At 34.9% G+C, this 22,806-nt stretch overlaps 1 protein-coding gene across 2 annotated transcripts in view; it reads left to right on the top strand.

Moving 5' to 3' along the window:
* The window catches only part of SLC44A1 (solute carrier family 44 member 1), a 201,208-nt gene that overhangs the window by 168,884 nt on the left and 9,518 nt on the right, over positions 1 to 22,806 (top strand). For both annotated transcript variants that reach the window (XM_027859730.1, XM_027859732.1), the window contains exons 10-14: positions 1,832 to 1,994; positions 2,752 to 2,908; positions 8,547 to 8,630; positions 16,518 to 16,655; positions 19,992 to 20,228. In XM_027859730.1, coding sequence (XP_027715531.1) covers positions 1,832 to 1,994; positions 2,752 to 2,908; positions 8,547 to 8,630; positions 16,518 to 16,655; positions 19,992 to 20,228 — 779 coding nt within the window. The remainder of the gene's footprint in view (positions 1 to 1,831; positions 1,995 to 2,751; positions 2,909 to 8,546; positions 8,631 to 16,517; positions 16,656 to 19,991; positions 20,229 to 22,806) is intronic.

Consider the following 22,806-nt stretch of genomic DNA (forward strand, 5'->3'; position numbering starts at 1 on the left):
AAAAGACTTAAAACATAGCACCTATATCTGACTTTGCTTGGCAGGGGAATTTTCTAGCTCAACTATGTTTGAACCGTTTGAGGTTGGGGTTTTTTTTGTTGCTGTTGTTGGGAAGGATGGACTTTAAACCCTCTGAACATGACACATAGAGATTCACCTCTTTCATCTCTGCCTTCTATTCATGAAATTAATTTATAAATTTAGTGCAACCCCAGTCCAAGAAATGGGCTTTCTCATGGACCCAGAGAAAATCATAACAAAGTTTAATGTAAAAATCATAGACAGAAAATATTAAGGGAGTCTTTAAGGAATAAAAAGATGATCAAGGTGTACTTGTACTTTCAGACTTTGAGATATGTTACAAAATAGAACTTATCTTGGACAAATTTTTTTAATGGTACAATGTAACAGAAAAATGATATAAGTAATAGAACATAACATATACAAAAGGATTAATGTTTGCTGTGCCTTTAGAAAATAAAAACTGGGGAAAGGATTCATTATTAGAATGAATGAAATTAAAATAAATTATTCAAGTTTTCTCAAAATTTCTGTCTCTGACCTGCTTCACAAGTCTAAAGATCTCCAGGTAACCGTCATAATTTCCTTCTCTTTATTCTGTACAAATCCTTCTATTTCTCCCTCTACTCTTACCCCTAAGCCCCGCCAAAACCAGATGTAGAATAATTTCAATACAAGAAAAATAAATATAATCAAGAAAAAACCTAGTAGAGGAGAGGGCAGATATAACACCCTAACATATAAAATTTCTTTTTTAAAAAAATGTATTTATTTTTAGTTTTCAGCATTCACTTCCACAAGATTTTGAGTTTCAAATTTTCTCCCCATCTCATCCCTCCCCCACCCCAAGATGGCATGCATTCTGTATACCCCTTTCCCTAATCTGCCCTCACTTCTATCTCTCCCCCCCTTCTCATCCCCTTCCCTTTCTATTTTTCTGTAGGGCGGGATAGATTTCTATACCCCATTTTCTGTATTTCTTATTTCCCAGTTGCATGTGAAAACAGTTTTTTTAACACGTGTTTTTAAAACTTTGGGTTCCAAATTTTCTCCCTTCTTCCCTCCCCACCCACCCTCAATGAAAAGGCAAGCAACTCGATACAGGTTATACATGTGCAGTCATGCAAAACACTTCCATAGTAGTCATGTTGTGAAAAACTAAGTATATTTCCCTTCATCCTATCCCGCCCCCCCCCCCATTTATTCTATTCTCTCTTTTGACCCTATCTCTCCTCAGAAGTGTTTGCTTCTGATTACCCCCTCCCCCAATCTGCCCTCCCCTCTGTCATCCCCCTGCTCTCTTGTCCCCTTACTCCCCTATTTTCCTGTAGGGTAAGATAGATTTCCATACCCAATTGAGTGTGTAATAACATAAAATTTCTAAAGAATTCATAAAAATATCTATTCCCAAGTGAATAGGTTTGGAAAAAAATTTTTTTATCATGAAGTAGAAAATCATCATTAAATATGAAGATTTCTATGTATAGAAAGGACAGAAAATGGGCAATGTAATAAAACCATGAGTCTATTACATACAGGTTGTTTTTTTCAATATATATTAAATTTAACCAAGTAGTAACAATACTACCCTGCTTGTCTCTACCCCGTCTTGCCTTCCTTCTACTCTGTTCTATGTTTTTTTAAAGGTGTGCTTCATAATCAAATAGAAATGTCACTTCTAGTATCTTTTTAAAAAGCCAGTTTTTATTAGAAATGAAATTATTCTTTCTAATTTAAAACATCTGCACTTTCTAAGTTGATACTAACTATTCAATTTCCTTCCTTTTTTTCGACCTTTTTTTTAAATTAGGTAGTGCTATTCCAAAGGGTGAATTTGTGGAATTTGAAGTTTCTGGCCCTCTGCAATACATGTGGTGGTACCATGTGGTGGGCCTGATCTGGATAAGTGAATTCATTCTAGCCTGTCAGCAGATGACTGTGGCAGGAGCTGTAGTAACATATTATTTTACAAGGTGAGAACTTAAAATTGTCTGAAATTTCAGAAAGTTCATCAAAAATAACTAGGGACCCAGCTCTCTCAAGGGTGTGACTTAAATGCTTGTTAATATTCCTTAATGCTAAACAAAATAATTCGTCTTACTATGCCCTACATAAGACATAAGTCGGTATTTCTTTATATGTATATACCTTCTGCTTTGGAAAAAAGTCAACTAAAAGACTAGGAAGTTAAGATTTTTCTTTCTTGAAGATAGGATTTGTGAATTACTGAAATTCTATAAAAGTGTTGGGTCAGAACTAGGGCTAAAATTTTGTTCAAATCAGGGCTCAGGACCAAATCCAAGATTACATAGCTTCCCATAATGATGATTTGCCTTGACAGATGTTTATGTCTTTATTTATATGTTCTGAGTGGTAAATCATGACTAGTCAATGCCTTCAAAGCACAATATTTAACATTCGTCTTTAATATTGGAACCAGTGAACTCCATGAAAGCTTTCAATAAAATTATCTCTTATTGTGTTATTGATGTTGTTATAATAAATAAAACTTCGAGATTACCTTGCCAACATTGACATTCTTTTAAAATGTATTTTGCTACCTAGTCATTTTGTAGTGTTAGTAAGCTGAATAAAAATGTTCTCTAAATTCTAGAATTTGAAAATTTTATTTCAGGGCCTTTTATGCCTTGCTTTGATTATAACATCTAATATTTTTATTCTTTGAGATTAAGTTCTTTACAGTGTGATATTTTTGGTGCTTTTTAATAGGGATAAAAGGAATCTGCCATATACACCTATTTTGGGGTCAGTGAACCGGCTTATCCGCTACCACCTTGGTACTGTGGCAAAGGGATCTTTCATTATTACTTTAGTGAAAATCCCACGAATGATCCTCATGTACATTCATAACCAGCTTAAAGGAAAGGTAAGAAGCAAATATTTCTTCTCCATTCTATGAGTACACTTGTAGAACTCTGAATTTTAATTTGTTGTTGTTGTTCAGTCATTTCAGTCATGTTTGACTCTTTGTGACCACATTTAGGGTTTTCTTGGCAAAGATGCTGCAGTGGTTTGCCATTTCCTTCTTCGGCTCATTTTACAGATAAAGGAACTGAAGTAAACACGGTTTAGTGACTTGCCCAGGGTCATACAACTAGTAAGTGTCTGAGGCCAGATCTAAACGCAGGAAGGTGAATCTTCCTGACTTCAGGCCCGACACTGTGCCACCTTGCTGTCTACCTGAATCTTTATTTAAGTAGATGTAATTACCTCATTGAGAGAGCATGGACTTCTGAATAAAATGCCAGTCTTAGAGTTAGGAAGATCTGGTTTCAAATCTTGGCTGCACTTAGCTTTGTGACTGGGAACAACTCACTTTGTGACAACTCACTTGTGACAGCGACTCACTCTGACATCGTTATGTGCCTTAGGCAACTTCGTAGGATTTTTCTACATTGTCATTAGTTATAATCTGCTTTGGTAAAGAGAGTTTGATGCCAGAAGTTATCTACACTAAAGAAATCAAAGCTTCTTTGTATGAGCATGTAATTCCATCACTGAGTTTTAGAAAACTGGACTTTGAAAAGTATCCTATTCCCCTAAATAAGGAAGAATCAATAACTGTTAGACTCAGTAAGCCAAAAATACCTAGAGAAGAACTCCCTATATGATGAGAATTGTTCAGAAAGCTGGAAAGCAGTTTGGCAGAAATTGTTTAGACCAATATCTCATACCATATACCACTTACCCTCTGAACTTCTCAATAGTACCATCACTGTCCTTCCAGCCATGCAGGTATGCAACCATGGTTTCATCCTTACCTCTTCACTCTCATTCACTTTTTATATACAGTTATTTGTCAAATTTTGTCATTTCTGTATGCACAGCATCTCTCAGGTCAAACTCTTCTCTGTACCCAGCCATCACCCTAGGTCAGGCCCTCGTAATTTCTCCCATGAACTGTTGTCGTAGCTCCCTAATTGGTCTCCCTGCTTTAAGTCTCTCCCCATTCCACTCCATTCTTCACACAGTGGTTAAAGTGATTTTCCTAAAACACATATCTGACTGTGTTATTCCCTCCTACCTCACCGATTCAATAAACTACAATTCATAAGTGTCTCCCTATTACTTCTAGTATAAAAATTAAACTCCTTTGATATTTAAAGCTTGTCACAACCTGGAACATTCCTATGTTTTAGTGACTTGCTGGGAGGTTTTGGTATTGGCTTCCCTCCACCTGCTCTGCAATCCACATATACTGGCTACTTTCTGTTCCTTTCAAACAACACTCCATCTCTCATACCCATTACTTTGTACTGCCTTCCTGGAATTCTCTCCCTCTTCCCTTCAGTTTCTTAGCATCTCCAGCTTGCTTCAAATCTTAACTCAAGAGCTCCCTTCTACAAGAGGAGGTCTTTCTCCTTCACCCTAGTTGCCAGTTCCATTTTTAGAAAATTCTGTCCATTTACATTATTATAATCATCGTGTATATTTTCTCCTGGTTCTATTTACTCTGAATCACTTTATATGTCTTCTCATGATTCTCTGAATTCTTCATATTAATTTTTTCTTATAGCCCACTAATAATCTATTATATTCACATAACACAATTTATCCAGCCATTCCCAAAGGATAAGCATCTACTTTGTTTCTATTTCTTTGCTACCCAAAAAAATGTGCTGTCATGAATGAATATTGGCATATACAGGACCTTTCTTTTCATACCTAAGAACACTTGGGGAAGAATTCTTAACTAAACAAGGTAGAGGCTGTCACTGAAGGTGAAATAGATAGTCATGATCACATGAAATTGAAAAACTTTTGCATGAACAAAATCAGTACAAGTAAAATGAGAAGGGAAAGCATCAATTGGGGGGAAATCTTTGTATAAAATATCTCTGATAAGGGTCTTTTATCCAAGATTTTTAGGGAATTAATAGAAATATATAGATGAAGAGCTACTCCACAGGTAAATAGTCAAAGGAGTTCTTGAAGAGAATGGCAGACTATTAACATCTATATGAAAGAATGTTCTGGATAGTGCTCTGGCCTTGGAGTCAGGAGGACCTGAATTCAAATCCGACCTTAGACACTTGACACTTACTAGCTGTGTGACCCTGGGTAAGTCATTTAACCCTGATTGCCTCACCAAAAAGCAAAGAAAAAAAAAAAAAGAATGTTTTAAATCATTATTGATAAGAGAAATGCAAATCAAAACAACTATGCGGTTTGACCTCATACTCAGCAATTTGGCAGAATTGACAAAAGACTGAAATCTGTGTTAGAAAGACATTATAAAGAAAAGTATACTAAAAACACATTATTGGTGGAGCAATGAACTGGTCCAAGCATTTTGGGGAAAAAAAGCAATTTGGAATAATGCAATAAAGTGCTTAAATTATCCATATGCTTTGATTCAGTGATCCCACTACTAGTAATATATTCCCAGGAGACAAAGATATAAAGAAAGAGCCTATGTGCACCAAAATATTAATAGCAACACTTTTTGTGGTAGCAAAGAACTAGAAACAAAGTAGATGCTTATCATTTGGAAATGGCTGAAAACATTGTAGGTACTATACCATAAGAAATGAATATGAATTCCGAAAAGCATGAGAAGATTTATGAACTGATGCATATACAGAATCAGGAAAACAATATCCATAGTGACTACCATAATGCAAATGGGAGGAACAACAAAAATGAAACTGAACACTGTAATGATAACAACAAAACTTGGCCCAGGAAAAGAGTTGAGAAAATGCACCTCCTTTCCCTTACTGAAGACTTAGAATTATAGGTATAGAGTATTTTGTATTCTATCAGTCATGATCAATGTTCTGGTTAATTTTGTTAAACTGCTTTTGTTCTCTTTGTGTTTTAATCTTTCTTACTAGGCATGAGAGGGAGAGGGGAAGTGATATAAAAGCAAAAGATAGCAATAAAATTAGATTTAAAAGGTAAAGAAATAAAGAATGATACATTTTTAAAAGCCTGTTCCCCAATAGCTAAATAGTCATATATGAATAACCATAGCTGTATATGAATAATCAGTGTTCTGAAGAATTATAAACTTTAAATGACCACATGAAAACATACTCCAAATCACTAATAAAAGAAGTACACGTTTGAACAACTCAGGTTGTACCTCCCATCCACTACGCAAATTGAAAAAGATGTTAGAGTCAATGAGAAGAAAGGCATACAAACACACTGTTAATAGAGCTGTAAAAAAGTCCAGCCATTCTGGAAAGCACTTTAAATTATACAAGAACAATAAGTAAAACTGTTCATATATTTGACCCAGTGATTCCTCTGTTGAGCAGTTATCCCAGGAAACTCAAAGACAGAAACAAAGGTCCAACATAGAGTTCACTAGTCATAGCAGTACTATAGTATTAAAGAAGTAGAAACAAAGATGTCCATTGATTGGAGAATGGCTAGAAAAACTATGAAATATATATGTGTGTGTGTGTGTGTGTGTGTGTGTGTGTGTGTGTGTGTGTGTGGTCACTTCATGCAGCAGGGGTTCATAATAATACTTTCTGTTAATAAATGATGGACATGGAAGGAAGGTGGCTTAACCCTACCAGTTATCAAACTGTTTTTCAAAGTGGTAATCATCAAAACAATCTGGTACTAGCTAAGAAATGGAGTGGAATAGATTAAGTGCATAATACACACTAATAAATGACAATAGTAATCTAGTGTTTAATAAACTGAGAGATGCAAACTTTGGGAACAAAAACTACTAGGAATACTGGAAAATAGTTTGGCAGAAACTAGGTATAGACCAACATCTCACACTGTATAACAGCATAAGGTCAAAATTGGTACATGATTTAGACGTAAAGGGTGATACCATAGGCAAATTAGGGGAGCATGGAATAGTTTACCTGTCAGATCTATGGATAAAGGAACAATTTATGACCAAACCAGAGATAAAGAGCATTACAAGATATAAAATGGATAATTTTGATTAAATGAAATTAAAAAGTTTTTGTACAAAAAAACACTAACAGCCAGGATTAGAAGGAAAGCTGAAAACTATCTCTGATAAAGGCTTCATTTCACAAACGTATAGAGAATAGAGTCAAATTTATAAGAATACAAATCATTCCCCAGTTGGGGATTAGTCAAAGTATATGACCAGGCAGTTTTCAGATGAAGAAATCAAAGCTATCTATAGTTAAATGGAAAAAATGCTCTAAATCACTATGGATTAGAGAAATACAAATTAAAACAACTCTGAGGTACCACCACACACCTATCAGATTGGCTAATGTGACAGAAAAGGAAAATGACAAATGTTGGAGGGGAGGGATGTGAGAAAATTGGAACACCAATGCACTGTTGGTGGGGTTGTGAACTGATTCAACCATTATGGAGAGCAATTTGGAACTATACCCAAAAGGCTATAAACTGTGCATGCCCTTTAACCTAAGAAAGGGACTTTTTAAAAAGGGGTAAGGACTATTTGTACAAAAATATTTATAGCAACTCTTTTTGTATTGTCCAAGAATTGGAATTTGAAGGGATGTCTATCAGTTGGGGGATGGTTGAACAAGTTGTGGTATATCATTGTGATGGAGTACTATTGTGCTGTAAAAATGATGAGTAGGATGCTTTCAGAAAAACCTAGGAAGACTTACATGAACTGATGCAAAGTGAAGTGAGCAGAACTAGGAGAACGTTGTACATGAGAACAGCAGTATTGTATGACGATCTACTATAATGACTTAGGTATATTCAGTGATACAAAGATCCAAGATAGTTCTGAGGGACCTATGGTGAAAAATGCTATCTACCTCCAGAGAAAGAAGTAGGTTGAAGCATACTTTTTTTTAACTTTATTTTCCTTGGGATTTTTTGTCTTTGTTTTCTTTCATAAAACATGACTAATATGGAAATATGTTTTCCATGACTACACTTGTATAGTGTATATCAAATTGCTTACCTTCTCAATAAGAGAGGACAGAAGGGAGTAAGGAGAGAATTTGGAAGTGACAATTATAAAAAATGAAGGTTAACAATTGTTTTTAATATGTAATTGAAAAAATAAAAATTCAAAATTCAAAAAATTATAGATATGATAAATTCAAAAAAAATATAAAAAATTGTATGATCTGATGCATCTAAAATATGCAGAATCAAGAGAACAGTATGCACAATGACTTCAACAATATACATGGAAAGATTACTAAAAGGAAGTTGAACTTATGAATACTTGAAAGACCATTGAAAATCTGCAGAACAAACAATAGAGCATAACTTCCCATCATAGCAGACAGGTGAAGGACTACTAGGACAGAATATCATATACATTGTCAGATGCAGTTACTATATTAGATGTTTTCACCTGTTTGGGGGGAAGGGGACACAAGGCAGGTCATAGTAGAAGGTTAATTTGGCGGAGGTAGGGAGCTAAAATAGGGAATTGAAATGGATGTAATAGTAAAGATAAAACATAAAGTGGAGTCTGCATATTTTTTCCCTTAAAATTCCTTGTGATGGAATTTGGTTCTTCAGTTTTTACATTGTAGTTGCTTTTTTCTCCTTTTCAGGAAAATGCCTGTGCTCGATGTATGCTGAAATCTTGCATCTGTTGCCTCTGGTGTCTTGAAAAGTGCCTAAATTATTTAAATCAGGTAACACTATGTATACATATCAATTTTCACTGAAAAGAGATCATTTTTCCTCCTCCAAGAATTAGTTTTAATTCGTTGAAAGGGTTTTTTTCCCCCTTATTGCATTATATTTGTTAACAAGCCTATATATTTCAGTCAAATCCTTAAGCTAAAGTTAATGTATATTTTGTTCCTCCTGAAGTTTATTATTGCATTATTCTCCATTTATAATGCATGAATGAAAAATTATTAGGGTTCAACTTTCAGGAAAGTCATTTAGAAATGAATGTAATCATGTCCTCATAATTAAAACAAATATGTCCAATAATCAAGTACTGCTTAATAATTTGTCACCTACAACTCTCAAGCCTTGTTATATTTGTTTGAAATGATTTGTAGAAAATAAAATTTGTTTTTGAGGTGTACTTTTTAAATGTTTTAGAATTTAGCCAAAATACTATCTTCCAGAAAAAAACAATCTCTGTTTTAAGTTTAGGAATATTCCTCCCCAACCAAGAAAAAAGAAAAGAAAACTTGAATTTTTGTTCTCTGCTTTTGTGGTGTCACACTTTATCAGCTATGACAATGGCTATCTTCATGATAAGATTTTCTCCTGTTTGTTTGAATTATAATATGTTTACCTAAGGATTTGAGAAGAATATTCATTTAATGCAACTCTCTTCATTGTTCCTAATTCCACATATTTAACTGCTCCATGAACCCAATAGCTCTTGGTTTTCCACGACTCTATTCCTTCTAGTCATATTTCTTCTAATTATATAAGTAATTTTTTTAAAGCTAACCATCGTTTTTAATGTTGTTTGAGATCACCACTTTACAAAAAAAAAGTTTGACTATTCTTATTACTTCTATGCAATCATATACTACTGTTCAAAAATTAAACTCCATTCCTTTTTATACTGACTTTCTGTATCTGTACATTTTCCCCATCTTGAGCTCTGTGAGTCTTGTCTTAGAAAAAAAAATCAAAGGGTAAATTGTTTCTGTAGTTTTTGAAGTGGGTGGAAATGGCAAATGGTGTTTGAGAACTGGCATCCTCATTCTTTGAAGAACTTTAATTTTGATTTCTCATTTTTGAGCAGACAAACTGGAATACTCTCTCCTGCCTTCTATTTTCAGTAGTCTCATCTCTTCACTGTATTTCCTCTTTTCATTCTAAAATCTCTCTTTCTTTTTTCTCCCTATCTTGAATGAAATATTGTCAGAATGCTATTCAACTTCCATTTTCTCTACCATTAAGATTTGTTTTAAAAAATTACAGAATTACATAGTAAAAGCCTACTTTTACTGTAAGCCATTCAAAACTACTAACACCATTTCATATGAACTACTTCACACATTCCTTTTTGTTTCCCTCCTAATCTGCAGTGTTTGAATTATGGAATAGAAAATGAGTTAGGGTGCTATTGATTTTTTTTTCCAGAAGATCCCGAAACTATTCCGTTGCCTTTTAGAGATTTGCCTAAAAGGACCAATTCACAAGGACTATTCATAAACCATTGTTTTTCCTTTCTTCCCCTTCAACAAAAATAATGCACAACCCCCCCAACCTCTTACTTCCTTTTTTCCCCCTTCACTTGAAATAGCATTCTTTTTTTCACTTGCTTGAAACATCACCTTCTTGTGTTGGTAGCAGTGAATGTTCATGGCTACTTAGGGTGATTCAGTCTGACCTGTAGACAAGAATATTTGTTTTATCTTTTCCTACATAAATATAGAATTATCATCCACTGAAATTGTAGATGTTTAGCAAATGTTTCTCAAATGAATAATAATTATGTTCATATAATGCTTAATAAAAAGCTAGTTCTTTGAGATAGATATTACAGTTATTGTTCTGTACATTTTATAGATTTGGAAACTGAAGCTCACAGATTTTAAGTGACTTGCCCAATCACACAGTTTTAAGTGTCATAACAGGGATTCACACCCAGGTCATTTGACTCCAAAGCCACAATGTTACACTTTCTCTTATAAATATTTTGTAATTGAATGTTTTCATGAGTTCCTTAAAGAGAAAGAGACCTGTCTAACTGAGCTACAACTCAATCCAGTCTAATCCAACAAAAATTTTTGAAGCACCTACTAGGTCCAAATAAGTATATTAAGCACATGGTTTCTTATTTTATGTCCTCCCTGACTACAAGTATTTCAACTTACACAATGACTTACACAATGTCAAAAAATTTCTTGACTTTTTTTCTTTATGTCTATAGAGCTTACCTTTTTAAAAAAAAAAACCTGTTCATAAGAGAGATTCAACTCAATTTTTCACACTAGGATAATTCTTCTTTGTAGTTTTGGTTCATCTATACCTATACATATACGTATGAAATCATCACCAAGCTGGAAAATGAAAATTTGCTCTAGTGGAGCATAAGAGTGTGTGGGTACATCAGTGATGTGAAGGCCATTCTTAAAGGGTCATGGTAACCTTAGGAGTAAGGAAGCGGAGGAAAAATGCTAGACTTGAAGTTTATTGCCTTATCTGTCACTTGATAGTTGTGTGACCTTTGGCATATCCTTTTACTTTCAGTCTCAGCTTTCTCATCTGTAAAATGGAGGGGATTGGATGAGATGACCTCTAAAATCCCTTCTAGTTCCAACAATCTATGTTTCTGCTAAGTGGGAAAAAAAACAGAGTGTCCAGCTCTACAGTTTATCTTTATTCCTTTACCCAACATTATAAGAAATCTTTATCGGTGATTTGAGTAATATGCTAAAAAAACTTAAGTTCTCTGGAGACACCAAATGAAGTGAGGTAACTAAGTTACACCTCATAGAATAGGAGAGAGATTAAAAAAGACCTTGATGAGGCAAAAGTAAAGAGAATGATGTTTAAGATGGACAAGTGCAGGGTTGTACATTGAGGAAAGAAAAGGAAACAATACCACCCTTGTAGACAGTAATCATACAAAAGTGATGCAAGCCAAATGTCTTTGTACCTAAAGCTAAACATCTCAGGGATTTAAAATTTACTACAAAGGGGAAAAAATTAACATATTTTTAAGGTAAGGTACTTGACATTTACAAATTGCTTTGGAATATGTAGCGTATTTGACCTATAAGATAGTCTTTCCCCTAAATTTTGTATAGGTTTATAGTTTAGTACTATATCTAGTTTGGAGTTCATAAGGTTATAGTATTTAGAGCCGGAAGAAACCAACTGCCTGCTGTTAGAGAGGAGGAAAGTGAGATCCTAAGGAGTGAAGTTACTCTTTGAAGAGCGTGTAGGTAATACATAGCAGCACTGTAACATGAACTCTTAGTCCTCTGTTCTTTCCAGCACACTGTGATGCCTCTCTCACAGCTGAAACATCAGGGGGGTGCAAAGAAAAGTTTTAGTTGGGAAGTTGTGTGTGTGAAAGAAGACTAGATGAAAGAGTATTATATAACCCAAAGAATGGCCTAATGCAGTAATTATATAGAATCATAAAAAAAGTTCAAATGAGGACAGACGAAGAGCTTCATCTCTATTACTTACTGCAAACAAGAGGGAAAGGGTTCAAACTGAAACAAGAGGGACTTAACTAAAATATGAGCACTCATTGACAGAACTTTGGGGGTCCCACAGTCTTCTCCCTAGAGTCTTTTAGAGCAGAATGTAGAAGCTTGTCTGCCTGAAATGTTTAAGACGATGATAAATAATGATGATAATCACAGACTTTCCTGGAAACAGAAATATGAAGTTGAAGGATAGGAGAACTGTAGAGAGAGGCAGCTGGTGGTGCAGTAATAGAGTGCTGAGCCTTGAGGCAAGACATCCTGAGTTTAAATGTGGCATCAGCCACTTACTAGCTGTGTGACCCTGAGCAAGTCACTTAATCTTTGTTTGCCTCCGTTTCCTCAGTTGTAAATGGGAATAACATTGCCTACCTCACAAGGTTGTTCTGAGCATCAAATGAGGTATTTATTAAAAGTGCTTAGCACAGTGCCTGTCACATATAGTAGGCACTATATAAATCTTTATTTCTTTTCTCTGGAGGGAAGCTTCTCTTGATACTCTGGTATTTGCCAAATTTCTCAGAAGGTCTAAGCCATAGTCATATGGATTCATCCATAGTAGATGCTCAGATAAATAAACTTTTTTCTCTCTTCAGTCTCTTTCCTTTGCCTCTTATTGATCACTCTCTAAAAATACCTTTATTTTTTCATACATTTGAACTCCTTATTGGAGAAAGTTAAAAATGGATAAATTATAAACTCCTTTATTTATAAAGGAGACTCATTATTTTTAGTAAGAGAAGGAAGCAGTAGTACTGGTCTCCAAAAATCATTGATGTTTGCTTTTCAAATGTAGGTTTTGCACTTGCATGTGGCTAGAGGCAGCAGTGGTGCAGAGGTTTCAAAAACATGGGCCAAAAACTCCCAAAAGCAGCCAAACTAGATTAAAATTTAATTGGGAAGTATTTAACAAAATAAATAAAATACAGAGATATGTTAATATGTAGTTTTCAAATATGCAGTCCACCGGGATCTTTATGTACAGTGTGGTGGCCCCATTTCTCTTGAGTTTAATACCACAGTTGCAGTGGCTGGGGGCTTGGCCTCAGAGTGAGGAAGCATCTGGCTTCAAAAGTCCTGCCTCTGGCACCTACTGGCTATGTCACCCTGGACTAGTGCCTTACTCTCTCAATGTTCTAGGCACCTTTCTAGAACTCTTAAGTTGCAGAGAAGGTGCTGGCACAAATTGGTAGAATTTTCTCATCTGGGAAATTCTAGGTCTCATCCCTGCCTAGGACTCTGGCCAACACTGATAATGTTTAAATTCACACCATTTCAAAGAAACATGAACCTGTTGGTCATTCAGTAAACATTTATTACGTGCCTGCTGTGTGCCAGGTACTTTGGTTGTATTGAGGATATAATGACAATATGGAATCATTGATGCCTTCAAGGAGCAAGATGTCTCCAGAGAACCAATGAAGCTTTTCAACTTCATGACCTTGGCTCAGAACTCTTTTCCACCAGCCACCTCTTCTGTTATAAGAAAGAGCATCACCTCCCAGACATGAAAAGAACAGCATAAGTTGAGATACATCCTAAGTTTTTTAGTTCATACTTTTTCTGTAGAAGGAGAGAGGTAAATTCAGTGTTTTGAGGGCCTTCTGCTGGGCCACAGGCTACATGGAATAAAAATGAATAAGAGGGACACATTTATTCTCATCAAAGAACTTTATTACCTAATCTGTTGAACCATGTCAGCAAAAAATTCAAAGAAAGAGCTTTCTATCTGAATTTGCAGTTATTCCCTATTAAGACTGTATGCTTTATCTTATGTGTTAGGTTATTCTAAGTTTTGGGTAACCAAAAATTATAGTTAACTTAAAGTTTATTTTTGTTCCAGTAGGTCTTACATCTATAATTTACCTTGTTTTCACTCCTAGGAACCAAGTAAAGCCAAAGATTGAAAGAATTCTTTTGATAGATGATATATAAATTTTAAAGAGAGGGTTATTGAGATTAGGAGGGTAGAAGAGAAGTCCTATTACATCGTAATTAATTTCCATGAACTAAACTATTAAATACAGATAGTATGGAAATAATACCTGTATCTTTTTTTAATCATCCTTCTTGATCTCTTTGCTGAATCTGACATTGTTGACCGCCCTGGTGGCTTTTCCAGATTTTTTCAGTCATCATCAAATCTCCCACACCTTTTCATCTGAGAACCTTGTCATGTTTCATTGTGTCATTGTTTAATTCATTCATAATTGAGGCCATTTGTGAAAACTCTGCCAAAAAATAACTCTTTCTTCACAGTGAGCCCATCACTTCCCTTTCAGGATATGGGTGGCATGTTTCATCATATGTTCTCCAGGGATATGACTGGTCATTGCATTGATCAGAATTCCAAAGTCTTTCAAAGTTGATTTACAATGTAATTTTTCTTGTATATATTGCTCTTCTAGTTCCGCTTACTTCATGCTGCATCAGTTTGTATTGCCCAAGATTCTCAGAGATTGTTTCCTCACTTCTTACAGAACAGTAATATCCCAATACATTTCATATATCACAATTTGTTTAGCTATTTCTCAGTTGATGGACACAATTTAGCTTCTAGTTATTTTCTTTTTTTCCTCTTAATCACCCTTCAGGATTAGGAAGTTTGTTTTCTTTGTGGCTATTTATACTTGTTTCTCTATTAAGTTTGACAAATTTCTTGTGTGTGTGTGTGTGTGTGTGTGTGTGTGTGTGTGTGTTTTCAATGTTCCCTTTAGGGTCTCTTTCAGATAATATTTATGTACTCTTCTTTTCACCCACCTCAATTATAAGAAATAGCAAGTTTTACCCCCTTCTTCCTCCTATGTACATTAGTGTATTCCTTTTACTCTACCTTCTTTTTCTACTCTTAAAATGCTCAGAATAGAACCAATCTATCCCCAGGCCCTCTACTTTTCTTATTTAACTCTCTTAGTAACCCTTGAAGACATTGAGTTCCTGAAGTAACACTTGTTTCTTACACTGTTAAAATGTTAGCACTACATTATCAATAACTCCTTCCAATTGCTCAAATAAATTTATCTTTTTCTTAATTCTTATTTTTGTATTTAAAAGTTCTTACTCAGCCACTAGGTAACTAGGGCCTAGAATCAGGAAAACTTAAGTTCAAACCCACCCTCAGATACTTATTAGCTTTGTGACCCTGGGCAAGTCACTTATCCTTTGCCTATATTTCCTCAACTATAAAATGGAGATTATGATAGCACCTAATTCCCAGGATTGTTATGAAGATTAAATGAGATATTTCTAAAGAGCTTAGTAGAGTGACTTATACCTAGCAAGCACATAATAAATGCTTGTTTTCTTCCTATGATTTTCTCATTAGAAATGCTTTAAAGTCCACTATTCCATTAAAAATCTAGTTCTTTCCCTGTAAAATTATTCCCAGCTTTTCCGGGTAAGTTATTGTTGATAACAAGCCCAACTGACAATCTGTGGATACTATTTTCATTTGTCTTCTGGTTCTAATGGCTATGGTACTTTTTTGAAAAAAAATTATTATAGTTGAATATTTGTTGGTAACCAGGTTTTTCGGGAATCCAATGAGTCTTACATTCTTTTTCTCATCCTGTTTTCCAAGTCAGTTGTTTCTGATAGCTGATACCTCACATGTTCTATATTTTTGGTCTTTTGACTGTTAATAGTATTTCTTGTATCATTGAGTTTTTGAGTATGGTTTGCTTCATTCTACTTTTCATGAAATGCTCTATTTGGATAACGTTTTTCAGCTTTTCTATTATGCTGTTTATTCTGAGTTTTTCTTAAGAGCTCTAACTTCATTATCTCATGCTTCAAATCTTCCTCCATTTATTTTAGTAAACTTTACAGCTACTATAGCAGGCCTTGTGGCTAAACTATATCCTTTTTTCTCATGTTCTCCTTAATGTTGTAGGAAAATGTCTTCTGAAATATTATCTTGGGATTCTCCTAAAAGAATTATTTGTGGAAGGGACAGCTAGATGGCGCAGTGGATAGAGCACCAGCCCTGAAGTCAGGAGGACCTGAATTCAAATCCGGCCTCAGACCAAATACTTGACACTAGCTGTGTGACCCTGGGCAAGTCACTTAACCCCAATTGCCTAAAAAAAAAATTATCTGTGAAAATATAAAGTTTGTCAGCAAAAATAGTTAAAATATTTAAATTTTTTCATTCTTGTGGGTTAAGCATCAGCTTAATGAGAAAATGAGAATGAGAAAATACCCATAATAATGTCAGATAAATGAGATATTGCTATATATCTTTTAAAATTACCTATTTCCTTTTGTTTATTTTTATTTCAACTTTTTGTATTGTGTAATTGTGAATAAATTTTAAAGGCATAATTTTCCTAAACACGAAGAGAAAAAATTGTTGATGAAAATATTGTTTTTGCTTTTGTTCAGAATGCATACACAGCCACAGCTATCAACAGTACCAACTTCTGCACCTCAGCAAAGGATGCCTTTGTAATTCTAGTGGAGAATGCTTTGAGAGTAGCTACCATCAACACAGTGGGAGATTTTATGTTATTCCTCGGCAAGGTAGGACCAGTGTACATTATAAGGAGCTTACATCTTTTAAACATGTGTGCATGCCTGAATTGTAAGGAATGATTTCTGCATGTTTTCTCTCATAAACATGTGTGCATGCCTGAATTGTGAGGAATGATTTCTGCATGTTTTCTCTCATAAACATGTGTGCATGCCTGAATTGTGAGGAATGATTTCTGCATGTTTTCTCTCATAATTCAAAGTTATCTGGATACACACAGGGTAGACTTTGTATAATGTCACTGTTGGAAGACAGGACTAAAATCTGCCATACTTTTGTTTTATACCTTGTTTCACTTTATATATGGGGAACATAATTCAGCCTTTAGTTGAATCCTTATCATGAGAAAATTGATCATGAGATGATTAAATAATTGACCATAACAGCTCATGAAATAACTGACATTTATGTAGCACTTTAAGGTTTTTAAAGCTATTTACTTTTGATTGTCACACTAACCTTGCAAAGTAGATACTACAGGCATCATCATCCCCATATTTACAAGTGAGGAAATTGAGGCTTGCCGGGGTTAAGTTAATTACAGCTAGTAAATATGGAGATAGGACTTAAAGTCCAGTCTTTCTGGCTCCACATCCAGTGCTCTATCCTCTGTTCCATTCTGTGTCCCTGAAACTATCTACTTAAGCGTGGAGTTAGGAGTGGTCTGCATCAGAGATGAGAATACAAACGTAAGTGATATCACATACCTTTTGAAGTGCTCAAGTATGTTAGAATCCATATTATTCCACAATGTTTTTACAACATACTTTGGAGAAGAACAGTCATTTGGTATAGAGAAACTGAAGTATAATATATGTTGGTTGCGTATGATTGGAAGTAGGATGATACTTAGGAAATCGTTAACTATAGAGTTAGAATAAAAATTTTACAAATAAAATGTAATTTTTGAAAAGCTATAGCTAACCCTGCTTTCTGCTAACCTGATTAGGTCCTGGCATATGTTTGCATATTAAAGAATTCATTATCCTAAAGAACTAATTTAGATGGGGTTAAGAGTGACCTGTATGCCAAGATTTTGTATTAAGGCTTATAGTTTGCCAGTTGCCTTCCCCTTTTATTGTCAGTTTAATATTAAATCATGAGATAATGGGTTGAGCTTATAGTCCACTTTTTTTAAACTTCAGCAAATAAATAAATCAATAGACTATGAGGTGAGTACATAATTAGATAATGGTGTAAAGGGAAGGGGTGAACTAAAGGGCACTCTGGAGTTCCCAGGAACTGTTTGATATATGTCATGAAATGTTTTCCCTGAAAAGATGTTTCTCAAATCATTGGAAATAAGCATAATGGTGAAAAGCTTAAAAAGAACAGTGTTAGATACAAAATGGCTATTAGTTAAATGCATAGAATTTTAGAGCTGGAAGAGCCATTAGAGAGCTATCTAGGTCAGCTCTACCAGGTGAACTCTGCATTTATCCTATTTATATCTCAGAATATTATAATAAAAATTGACTTTGCTTTTAAAAAATATGTGCTTTTCTACTATTATGTGCCTAATAACCCAGAAGTGGCAGCTAGGTGGTGCAGTAGATAAACCTGGAGTCATGAAGACTTGAATTCAAATGTGGCCTCAAATACTTAGAAACTGTGTGTTCCTGGGCAAGACAGTAAGCATTTTTGCCTAAATTTCCTCATTTGTAAAATGGGGTAGTAATAGCAGCTACCTCCTGGGGTGGTTATGAGGATAAAATGAGATAGTTGTAAAATGCTTTGTAAGCCTTACAGAAATAGAGAAATGCTAGCTATTATGTGCAAAGAAAAAAATTGAATCAAGCCTCCTTTTGGATCATTTAGCTCAGTTAGATCCTTAGACACTTACACAAAGCTAACGCAGTGGATCCAGTTGCTATTTGGTACCAGTAGCATTTTTGTTTGTGTCTTGCCCATGCGTCATAGCCCAGAACTTGCCATGTGTCTTGTGACTAGAGAGGATTGGGTGGACATATATGTGTGCCTTGACGGATGCCATCATTACTCTCTACTGATATTGATTTCCACTCCTAGTTTGTGCTCATTACTGTACTAGTATAGGCACTGTAATATGCAGCAGTCTCCACCCTCAAAAAAGCAAATAGTCACCTGTGGAATTAAGATATACACATGAAAAGTTAAATAATTGATTTTAAGATAGTATTTCAGTGCTAAATTGGGATGCACATAAGTTTATATAGTACTAAAGAAGAGATGGTTGTGGCCTAGAGTGGTCAGGAAGGCCTAGAGGTAGGACTTGATTTGTGCTTTGAACAGTTGATAGATTTGGGATAGGAAAAAAGGAGTGAGGAATACGTTTCAAGCAGGAACAATGTAGTGAACAAAGGTAAAAAGGAAAGAATATGCAAAGTGTTTCAGGGGGAAAGTAACTAGACCAGTTGAGCTAAAGCAGAAGGTTTATGTTATAAGAGAAGGTTTAAAAGTAGGTTGTGGCCAGTTTTTGGAGGCCGAGATTTGGGAGTTTAAATGTCAATCTAAGAAATTTGGAGTTATTCCTTTAGGTGGCAGGTACCATGGTGGGTTTTTGAATTGGCAGTTAATGAGTTAATAAAAGTCATCATTTTAGAGTAATGTAATTTTAAAAAAAAAATTAGGCAATCTCAAGGGCTAAACAAAAATTACCTACTAAGTCTGCCAGGGCTGCTTTAACAAATATATGACTGGAGGCAGGTAGGTGCCGCAGTGGATAGAGCTCCAGCCTTGGAGTCAGGAGGATCTGAGTTCAAATACAGACTCAGACACGTGACACTCACTGGCTGTGTGACCCTGGGCAAGTTACTTAACCCTAATTGCCTCACCAAAAAAAAAAAAACCAAAACCCAAGTCAACCCCAAATATATGACTCATTTATAGATTAAATACTATGACCCACACACTTATTTTTGCCTGTGAAAAATCTAAAATTTTACTATGAATTTTCTTAGCAAACTTTTTTCATGTATAACACAGGCATTTTCACAGCCTGACCCAGACTAAGTTATTACAATTTCACATTTGGTTTGATTGGTGACATTTTATCATACTTAGCTACTTTCAGGGTTAATAAAATTCATTAAGACTTCTTTTTTCCAGGTCTCAAATCAACATTTTATATTATGAAAGCTGTGTTTGTGTCTTCTTGTTAGGAGAATTGCACAGTGTCTGTAAGGGAAGAAGCAAAATGTGATAGATACTGCTTCCTGGTTTGAGGTGAAATGGCATTCTGATGAGCAGTGGCTACAAATGATTGCTGGAGTAATAAGCACAAAGAAAAAAAAATGAAACGGCTTGCCATGCAATATTAAATACAGTCTTTGTTCTTTTGACTTTAGATCCTGATAGTCTGCTGCACAGCGTTAGCGGGGATTATGCTGCTAAACTACCAGCAGGATTACACAGTATGGTTACTGCCATTGGTTATTGTTTGCCTCTTTGCTTTCCTGGTCGCTCACTGCTTCCTGTCCATTTATGAAATGGTTGTGGACGTATTATTCTTATGCTTTGCCATCGATACCAAGTACAATGATGGAAGTCCTGGCAGAGAATTCTATATGGATAAAGTGCTGATGGTAAATATGTTGAATGCTTTATACTTCTTTGAAGATAAAAATACTTTGCTAATTTCTAGTTCCATATCCCTTCCTTACCATTCCAAATAAAATCCTGTATTGATATAAATATAGACTATACTTTTTGCCTAAACCTGGCTTGTATAAAACCTAATTGCTGCCTCGATTCAATGTATGTCTATATTTTTTTTCCTTTCAAAGAGATCTCATTTTAGAGTTATTGCCTATATTCAGGAATGGCGGCCCTGAAACATGGTTGTTTTAACTAAATAGTTTTTGGATTTTACCTGTGTAACATTGTATGGATAAGGTTGATCTTATACAAATTGGGGAAGGGAACTGGAGCTAGTGAAATGACCACTTGGTCAGTCCAAATGAATAACTGAGCTGAAACAGTACTGCCCCTCTTAAGCTTAGGTTTAAGATCATTCCTTACTCAGTATAGTCTGTCCAGCTGGAATGGAAGTGTCCAAATTGTACGTTCAGATCTCTCTTGTGACCAGAAAGAGGACAGAGACTATCATTGTTCTTCACTATCTTTTCCTGAAATGGGTTTTGGACGAAAAAAAAAAAGGCAAGTTTTCCAGGTTCTATTCTCCATCATTGTTTTCCTTCACATATTCCTTCTGTTCTTAAAAGAAGGTAATGGTACTATATATGCCAGAACTTAAGGACAAGTGGATTTGTTTCATGACTTGCTATGAGAAGATTATTACTTTCTTCCGTAAAACAGAACCTAAATAATAACACATAATAAATTATATCTAAGCTGTTAGTCGTTTGGTAGTCTTAGTAGATTTTCTTAATACCTGAAATAATAGAACATCAGTAAGGATTCTTACACAAAGCTTTGCTCTTGAGCTGTAAAATGGTCTTGATATGATACGTTCTATAGAAGATTGAATGATGAGTATTAAATAATAAATCTGGAAGCATCAAAGCAAATTTCTTAATAGATATGTTATGTTACAAGTAATACTGCCTGGATTCTTTGATTATACTGAAATTTAGTCACTTGAAGCAATTGAACCATTAACTGAGGCTTGGAAACCTTTTTGATAAACACAGATTATCATGGGTAATGATATTTGTCAGATCAAGACTTGGTAGTTTTATCTCATTTGTAATTAGGCCCTTTTAAAAAGCAAAAGATTTTTTTTTCCTATTGACAAAAAATCTAATCAAATTACTTTTCCTCCTCTTTACGAGTTCTGTAGAACCAATTAGAATACTTAATACAATAGTGTTCCGTAGAATACATTCCTTGAGCTCTGGATTAGAAGTGTTTCCCTATATTACATTTTCTTTATCACTACTTCAGACCCATGATACTAACATCTACCATTTTCATTAATTGCAGCGTAATGTCAAGAAGAGAATGAGATAATTATTTGTTATCATTTATTTTTGACCAGCTTAGTAAAGCTGTTATAAAATGTTTACTCTATTCTTCCTTTTCCTGTAACCTATGAGATTTTTTTGGGAGGAAAGTTCATTCAATAAAATTTCTTTTGCTATTCTTTATATAACATTTTATATGAAAAAAATTAAAGAAAAGTAATAGTCTTTTTTGACATAAATTAGGTATTTACTTCTGAGCAAGACATTATTTTCTTGGGAAGGCAGTGTAGTGAAGAGAATATTTGACTTGGGAATCCAAGACTTGGCTCTGCTTCTTTTTACCTTTTTGACCCTGGCAAGTCAGGTAACCTTTCTGGGCCTCCATTCCTCATCTGTAAAACAAAGGGGTTGGACTGGATGGCATTTGGGGTCATTTCAAGCTCTATATCTATTATCCAGTGATTCTTTTTTTAATATTTGATTTTTTCCAATTATATATAAATATTTTTAACATTCTTTTTTTAAATTATGAGCTCCAAATTCTCTCCATCTATCCCTCCCTTACTCTCTCATTGAGAAAGCAAGCAATTTAATGTTATACATGTTCAGTCATGCAAAACATATTTTCATATTAGTTATGTTGCGAAAGAAAACACAGACCAAAAAAAGTTTTTAAAAAGTATGCTTTGATCTGCATTTAGACTCCATCAGTTCCTTCTGTAGAGATGGATGGCATTTTTTCATCGTGAGTCCTTCAGAATTGTCTTGGATTATTGTATTGCCGAGTAGCCAAGTCATTCATAGTTATTCATTGTACAATGTTACTGTTACTGTATACAATGTTCTGCTGGTTCTGCTCACTTCACTTGGCATCAGTTCATGCAAGTCTTTGGAGATTTTTCTGAAAGCATCCTGCTCATCATTTCTTATGGAACAATAGTATTTCATCACAATCTTATGCCACAACTTGTTCAACCATCCCCCCATTGATAGGCATCCCCTCAATTTCCAATTCTTTGCCACCATAAAAAGAGCTGCTATAAATATTTTTGTGCATACAGATCCTTTTCCTTTTAAAAAAAAATCTCTTTGGGATATAGACCTAGTAGTGGTATCACACTAAGGGTATACACAGTTTTATAGCCCTTTAGGCATAGTTCCAAATTACTTTCCAGAATAGTGGATCAGTTCACAACTCCACCAACAGTGCATTAGTGTCCCAGTTTTCCCACATCAT

This window comes from Vombatus ursinus, unplaced genomic scaffold (assembly GCF_900497805.2).
Source record: "Vombatus ursinus unplaced genomic scaffold, bare-nosed wombat genome assembly UNPS02014171.1, whole genome shotgun sequence".
NCBI classification, from domain to species: domain Eukaryota; kingdom Metazoa; phylum Chordata; class Mammalia; order Diprotodontia; family Vombatidae; genus Vombatus; species Vombatus ursinus.